General features: G+C 37.3%; 1 protein-coding gene across 1 annotated transcript in view; it reads left to right on the top strand.

Annotated features, from left to right (window-relative positions):
• Window positions 1–715: 715 nt before the first annotated feature.
• Window positions 716–9,011, top strand: part of LOC110457860 (fibroblast growth factor receptor 4-like) — a 55,021-nt gene continuing 46,725 nt past the window's right edge. Inside the window, exon 1 of the mRNA XM_021509304.1 lies at window positions 716–851. Coding sequence (XP_021364979.1) covers window positions 782–851 — 70 coding nt within the window. The 5' untranslated portion in view covers window positions 716–781. The remainder of the gene's footprint in view (window positions 852–9,011) is intronic.

Below are 9,011 nucleotides of genomic sequence, written 5' to 3'. Positions count from 1 at the left end.
ACACGAATAAAAAAAACCCCCACAACATTTGATATAGCGCATTGTCTAGCTAGAATAAGCCACCAAAATCAATACAAATAACGTGTACAATAATCAATACAATTTTGAGAAATTCGCAGGAGCTGCCTTGTCTTAAATCAGGCGCTAACTACGTATACTAGTCCTATGCCACATGGCTAATATCTCCCTATGTGTGTATGCCTGCGTGTGTGCTGCAGTGACCGATGACGCAGAAAGCACTTACACCTCCGGAACACCTGTTGCTTTTCTCCTTTTCCCTTACATCCGATTGACTACATATATATATGTATGAACACTTTGCCATAGTTTAATTATCGAACTTGAGTCCGGATTCCGTTTTTGTCAAATTACACTTCGGTTAAAAAGTGTATTATAACCAAAGTACACTATGTAGTTCTACGCCACAGTTACATTAGAATCATATGGTATTAAAAAGAACTGACGGGTCATGGCTTGACATGTGACGCTTACCACATGACAAGACTTTATTCTGATTCAGTCATAAAACATGTTGATTTATATTCAATTATTTGTGATTTAAAACACTAACCTCTCATTATTTGTCGAACCGACGTGTGGCTTATCAGCCAGCGTTATTGATTTTTGTATGGCCTTTTCTAATTATAATCCGGAAAATTATTATTCCATCACGATATCAAATTTGTAAGTTAGACCCGCCTTTTTAGCAGACGAAACGCATGCGCAGCGAATAATAACAAAGTGTTGGCCTAACTCTCAGCTTCATCAACAAGGGGCTCGGATGCAACAAAGACAGTCAGAGAAAATGTGGATAAAATATGTGTTCGTTCTCCTGCTGCCAGTTGCTGCAGGTAAGCATTTTACTATTTGGTTTTATTCAGTGACGTTAGGACCAAATAATACGTGTAGATAGCTCTGTTTACGATTTTCAACCTAAATTTAGTGTCTTGTCTCATTGACTGTCATTGGACAGCTATCGCCGATGCAAGTACGTGACTGCTGAAGCGAAACCGGCCATTCTCACTGGTTTCTGTACACGGGTGTGCACGTGTCCACACACAACAGTAGTACGTACATCCCTGCTGTGATTATATGCTGATGATAACTGCTGTCATGCTCTAGTAATTTTACTCTATTAGTAAGTGGAGTGTTATCTAAACTTGCGCTGTTGACATTACCGACAGAAGGCCCACGGCATCGAGTACACAACACATAACCTGTTAACGCTACTGACGGTAATGATCCAAAAACTGGGCCATTTCAAAACAGTCAACACCCCGAATTCCGTCCCCTTATCAGTAGCTGTTATCAACTCACATACATTAAATAGGTGTGTTAGATTGGATTGGCACAGAAATGACATTTTGTTGTTTTTCAATGCATGCCATTGAAGAGCAAAGGTAGTGATTGAATTTCCAGTTAAGATAAACTTTAAACATTTCTAATAAACAGCGTTATGGACATAAAGTTCGCTAACACTAACAGAATATACATTATAGGTTGGATTAGAACCAGATTGGTTTATATGGTGAATGGCTAACGAGATTGTCGTGTAAATAAGATGACAAATACCTCCAGTCCTATATATACATGTATCATTACATTATACTATATACCAGGTAAGTTACCTAATATGTCACTGGATCAATCAGGAGTCCTAAAACAATCCTACCAGTCTTGATATCTAGTCTGATACAGAGTAACCAAATATGAATACACACATTTTTGTACAGTTCTTTAATAATAATAATAATAATAATAAGAGGTTCTTATATATACTGCTTCATCACAATCTAGTTCCTAGGTCATTTCAAAGCAGTTCACAAATTATCATCCGTGGTTATGATAGGGCCTTTTTGCAGCCAGCCAATATCTTTTTCTCAACTTCCTGGGGATCATACAGCCAGTCCTGGCATTTTGGCACTCACAGCTATATATATACATAGCATTTGTAACGGTTCACGTCCTTAGTCCTCCACCGTTGTCCTTCCGGGTTCTAGCGTAAAGTGACGTACGTTTTCTATCCTTGGAGTCTGTAGCGTGACAAAATATATACTCAACACTAAACTGATCGTTTCCAACATTTATTAGCATAGGCAATATTGACAACAACGTTTAGGAATAGTGCGACCTATTATATGGGTACCCAATAACATTCTGCGCCGGCGTTAACATCATAATAGTGATGTTCACTCGGTGCCATGAGGAGGATCCAACCAGAGGCTCTGGCGTTCCCAAACGCCCCTGCGGCGTATCTGGCGACAACCCGTGCCCACCCGCCGACGTCAACCCTCTGCCGTTCTGGTCCGGTGGTTTTCCTCACGTCACCGAGTGTTTAGCTCTATTGTCTCGCTCACCTGAATATGACTCGCTGGTTGCTGGTCTGCTCTCCGAGAGTGAGACCGGCCGACGGCCAGCGGAATATATACGCATGAATGAACCCACATAATAAGATGCAATCCTTTACACATCACAATACAGGTAACACATTTGGTACAAATACAGGTAAAAACTAGCATACATTACACATTCAACATTTCTAGCACTGCCCAACCACATACTCATATACAGCTGAGTAGACTGGAACAAGCAGAGTAAAGTATCTTGCTCAAAGATACAACACAGTGCCGTGACGCGACTCTAACCAGCAACCCTAGCTTGTGTCACGAGCCTGGCGTCTATATATAGCTACCATGTTTTTTTGTGTATTCCCGAATCTTCCTATATGCCCACGCAGGCCCAGCAACACCCAACGGACATTGTTCAACAGAGGCATTGCCTGTACACATTCATTAGTGCCAAATCTGCAGTACATAACAAGTGGTGGTTCTTTCCTCTATTCCAAAGGTACATGTACCTATGGGAACTAAACTTAAACAAATCGGGTCCCTAATCACAAGGTCACATACTTCCCCTCACCTTAAAATTTTGTCCCGACTATATTACCAGGGGTAACAGTGATGCTTGTAATAGTTGAAGGGACCAAGTTTTTTTGTCAGTGTCCCTCAAGTCCCATCTTGGTTTACAATGTAACAGAAGAACTATACTTTTCAATGCCTCTACAGGGGATTACACAAGACCTCTTGCTTATAACTAGCAGTCTGATGCTCTACTGATTGAGCTGAAGAGAAATTCTCCGCGGGCAACTTAGTAGGAAGTGGCTAGTATTTCACCAAAGGTGACTCCTGTATGGGCAGATCTAGATTTATACATTAATTTAAGGATGCAGGTTTTGGTGGTGGAGGAAAACTGGAACGCACAGATCTAGAGAAAAACTACCGACCTGCATCCAGTACTTGGCATCTTCCCACACAGAGGCCTCAAACCTGCGACCCAGTGATGGCATGGAAAGCTAGCTATATATATATAGTGATTGTAGACAGTCAGACGCCTTAACCACTCCGTCACCGCAACCACCAATCAGTAGCCAAAGCAAATAACTTTTCATAAAAATAATTTTGAAATGGAGACAAAATTGACAGCGAGTAAAATGCGGATGATAATTGATTTATGTGGCGTAATAGTTTAGTTATAGCATGGTTATTGATGGTGTGCTAAATTTATATATCCACACATTTTACCTGCATGTAAAATTGATTGGGGTAATTATAGAATTAATTTCTATTTATTCACCATCAATAGAGGAACTGTATTCAGTACTGTTTAAGTTCAATACACAAGCTTTTAAGCGATCAACACAGCTATGCTGTGGTATGCAGGTTGCATGCAAATTAAAAAAAACTATCCCATAGGCTGTGTCCCTGACCTTTATATCCATGATGAAGGTTACAAAAAGGAAAGGATCGGAGCTAAAACTTTAATTAATTTCTAATGATACTGGGTAATGACTCGGATCTGGATTAATTATTTAAACCTTGATTGTTACTTAATAATCTAGGTGTTACTTATAGATTTTATACTCCCCCTCCTGTTCCATTACTTATCGAATGTTACTTACAGATTTTACACTCCCTATCCTGTTCCATTACTTAATTAATGTTACTTACAGATTTTACACTCCCCATCCTGTTCCATTACTTATATATCTAATGTTACTTACATATTTTACACTCCACCTCCTGTTCCATTACTTATCTAATGTTACTGATAGATTTTACACTACCCCTCCTGTTCCGTTACTTATCTAATGTTACTTACAGATTTTACACACCCCATCCTGTTCCATTACTTATCTAATGTTACTTACAGATTTTACACTCCCTATCCTGTTCGATTACTTATCTAATGTTACTTACAGATTTTACACTCCCAATCCTGTTCCATTACTTATCTAATGATACTTATAGATTTTACACTCCCCCTCCTGTTCCGTTACTTATCGAATGTTACTTACAGATTTTACACTCCCTATCCTGTTCCATTACTTAATTAATGTTACTTACAGATTTTACACTCCCCATCCTGTTCCATTACTTATATATCTAATGTTACTTACATATTTTACACTCCACCTCCTGTTCCATTACTTATCTAATGTTACTTACAGATTTTACAAAGAAGTGTTGATTTGAAAATGTAAAATACACATTATATTCCAATTTTGAAGCCATTATCCCTTTAAGGAAATGCAATTCGGGAAAAACTGAGATGTTATTAATTGTTGATGTAGGATCAAGCTTTTCCTATGTATAATCCCTTGTGTCTCTAATGATAATGAAAATATAAACCCTTCTGGAATATACATACAGGTAATTCTCTCTCATAACCCTTTCACCACTATAGACCATAATAGACCTATCCAGATCAATGCATGGTAGAGTTTATATTAAAGTTACATAGGGGTGAAAGGGTTAATGTCAGCTTTATACATTTAACGTGTAAAAATACATGGTTTTCAGATTGATTTTGGGTTTGTCCAAAGAAAAGATGGCCAAAATGAAAATGACCATGCAACATCAGAAGATGTTTTATTATATTTTGTTGGTGACTTTTTCATTGGAACAGAACAGCATCATACATGTTGCAGAACGCTGTACTTTTGTACTTCTTTATATTCTTGTAAGTAGAAATAATTTCTGGTGATACAATTAAACCCTTTACATGTATGGAATATTTCATTAACAAATTAAATTATTTAAATTGAAACCCAATATCTTTTGCTTGAAAAAAAACCCCATAGAAACTTGAGATTATGATTTTGACTCTGGGGTTCGAAAGGTCATGTCTGTTTGACATGTACATGTGTTTGACTCCAACTTTCAAGGAAAAAGTAATTGGTTTTCTGACATTGCTGAATACCAATTGTCCAATGAAAGCCATGCAATGTCTCAAAATGTTTGCTTTGGCATAAAATAGTCGAGTTTTATACATCTAATGGAACTCTAGCATTGTCTTTGATGCAATATGTGGGGGAGGAAACGGGCCGACAGAAATTTTATTACACTTGTCTGTGATACGGACCACTTTGCGTGTATGCGACCTGCTATCTGAGAACAATCTATATCTGGCAGGCAACATATATCTCCTTTTGAGGCGTTCTATCTGCACATGCCATATCTGTTATACTTCCGTTCACACTTCACCTGATCCTGACAAGTGTCATCCGTGGCAACTTCTAGCAATCTTCCTCTGAGGCCGAGATCATACATTTGTCTGTGATATGGGTTAATTGTTTTGTGATACCGCTAGATGTGCATAGGCCATATATCCCGGACCAACCCATGTCTGCCCATCACGCGCCAATGGGTTCATATTGGATTATCCGTTTTATTTCTTGTTCAATAAATTTCAGAAAAATCATGCACTTGTTTTGTACTATTGCTAATAATGTTGATGTTGTGCTCAAATATTTGCAACACGTAGTATATACATATTCTGTATAAAGAGTTATCGTATGACTGTTTTGTTATCCTACCATCTGTATCAATCTCCTTCCCTCCTGGCCCAAGGGCCAGCATAATCTTTTCAAGTACAGTGTCTGACCATAAGTCCTGAATAGTGAAATTTTGTTTTGTTTCGGTTAAATGTTTGTTTAGTCTGATAAAATTTCCATGAAAAAGAAGGCAAGATTTTAAGTATGAACATTCATGTACAAGTTAAGCAAAGTCTGCAGTCTGTATAATAAAAATAAATAAATAAATATACAACATTTCATATAGCGCCCTATCTAGCTAATATAAGCCACTCTAAAGCGCTTTACAGTACATAGATATACAATTTAATACAGTCAATACAATTAGCATATATATTAATCAATACAATATTGAGGAATTCGCAGGAGCTGCCTTATCAGGCGCTAACTACTAGTCCTATATGCCACCTGGCTAATATCTCCCTATGTGTGTATGCCTGTGTACATGTGCTGGAGATGTATTGTGTTCTGTTTGTAGTGGGACCATGCCTCCAACGGTATCATTTATATAGTGCCACCTCACTTGAATGCTACAGCTTTGATACCGCAACACCCACCCCAGACCATTTTATACTCCACCTGGGTTGTTGGAGTTGTGTGGGCAGGAGAAAAACACTTTCTCTAATATTCCATGCATACAGCGAGTTAAGGGATCGAACCCCGGCCGCCTGCTTGGAAGGCCGGAGTGTTAACCACTCGACCAAACCGGCCATACTATAATGGTATATACCTTATATATATATTTCATACATGAATACATGAATTGAAATAAAAACCTATGTAGCCAAATTATCATTAGTTGTATAGTTGGGTAAGTCATTTGGGCGATTAATTCCAACTCGAGATCTTCAGCAAGTCATTATCTGACGATGAAAACTCACTGAAGACTGATCTCAGCATAAGGGGGTAAATGATTCTATTTAAAACTCACGGAGAAGTTAGAATTCAAGTACTTTTAGACAAAAATTAAATCAAATCATCAAAACGTCACATGAGTTGTGTAGATGGGTACGTAGATCAGTTGGGGGACAAGTTTCAACTCCTTAGGGAGTCATCATCTGATGATGAAGACTCATCACCGAAAAGTTCAAATTTGTCGGCTTATAAAACTCTACTCAAACTGGTGAGGTCTGAGCTGTGTTGTGATTGTGAATTGGAACCCCTCACCTTACACTGGTGTGAGAGAAAATAATACAATACAACCCCTGTGGCTTGTAAGTGTGCAGATTCTTTAAAAAATGTTTGGAATTTTACTTCATATTGCGTGTCATTTCTGAAAAAATAGGAATATCTGTATGTCAGTACAGGTTATATTTTATGTTTCTATGGTTACAGAGTATCTTACTTATATAAAAAATAGTTTAAATATTTACAATACCCAAGGGCTATAGTACCAAGAAACTGAGACCTGAGTGATGGAGAAGATATGTTATCAATATTTGAGGTTTTATGATGTCAAAGTATGGACATTGTATACGTAATAGAACTTGTCACCTGATTCCACAGAGATACATGTCAATGTCAATCTGACAATGTTGTGAACTTCAAAACCCAGCATCTATACAACATGGAGAGTCGTTTTGAAGTAGACTCTTCACCAAGGTACAATGTACAGTATGACCTGGAGCTGGTACGTAATAAATGTCAGAATGGTCGATGGTCCCAGGGTAATGTTGAATTCCTGACAACATATATATATATATATCTGGGGACAAAATTTGCCCCATTCCCGTTAAATATGGAAAAAAAATGGCACAAGTTATCCAGAGGGGTTCCTAACAATGATCCAGAATATTTAAGCATTGAACTGGTTTTTGTATGGTATTTATGATCTTTTTGAATGACACAGCTTTGCAAGCAGACAATATAATGCACAGATTTGTTCGCTTGCAAAGCTGTGTCATTCAAATAGATCATAAATACCATACAAAAACAGTTCAATACTTATAATTTACGTTTTCTCTGCCTCTTATGTTCTTTTTTAACTTACAATTTATATTTAAAATTTTAAATTCCCGCCTTATCGACAGTCCACACAAATTCGTTCAATAGTTGGAACAGCGAGTTGTCGCGTGCTGATTGGCAAACAAAGTAGTAGTTTGAAATTTTAACAAAAACTTCAATTTTATTCCACAATTCAGTATCAATACAATTGCGTATGATATGTCTATAGTGTGATTTAAGATTATCAATAGAGCTCTGAGCTGAAAGTTAGATTTGAAATTGTTTCGATTTTTCCCCAGAACAAATTTCACGCATGGATAAATACAGTGAACACCGTAAATCCGATCTTGCCCTCCATGAGGGAGTTATTTTTGGAAGTTAATTCAAACTTTTCTCTTTGCTCATTTTGTGAAGAATCCAGACGTGAATTTATTTGTTGATGGTATGGGAATCTGACAACAGTTGGTAGATTCTATAACAGCCTCGTTATTTGACATGTGGTCAGAAAGTGAGGAAACCATGGCTGATAGACGCGTGATACTGATAGGGTTTGAAGAGAGTGATCTAGCGACGGAGCACAGGGGTTCATTACAAATGTCTGAAATGTTTATGTGCTGTGACTCATATCAGTAGGTATGTAACATATGTGTCAGTAGGTCTATAGAATATATATGTGTATTTCAGACATTTGTAACGAACCCCTGTTGATCAGTGCAGTGTAACAGACGATATTTCTGATAAATTGTGTGAGCATTAAAATTGTTTCCATTGCCGGTGTCATATAAGATAAGTATCCCCCATAGGATAAGTATCCGGATACTAAAACTGGCCATAGGATAAGTATCCCCCCATAGGATTAGTATCCCCCAAAATCATATTAAACTTTTACTGTACATATGTGTTGGATATATTGATTTTATCTAGGAGGAAGTATTAATGAACATTATTTTTATAGCTGGAGGCTTACAAGAAACTTTTGACGGTATACATTAGAGGAATATTGGATGTGGTGCATGGTGTTAGCTGTTTGAGGGCGATTGTTTAATTTAAGGGTAACAATTAATGATGTAGAATGAGTGAAAAATGAACCTAAATAGCTTATACACATGTTTTAATTTATCAATTCTTACACAAACATTAATGGTTTACTGTATATAGAGCTTTAATTTAACTAATTAATACAAAATTACGATAT

Source organism: Mizuhopecten yessoensis, unplaced genomic scaffold, assembly GCF_002113885.1.
Source record: "Mizuhopecten yessoensis strain PY_sf001 unplaced genomic scaffold, ASM211388v2 scaffold9341, whole genome shotgun sequence".
Classification (NCBI taxonomy): Eukaryota; Metazoa; Mollusca; class Bivalvia; order Pectinida; family Pectinidae; genus Mizuhopecten; species Mizuhopecten yessoensis.
The sequence above is the reverse complement of the archived record's forward strand: the minus strand, read 5'-3'. Positions and strand labels throughout refer to the sequence as shown.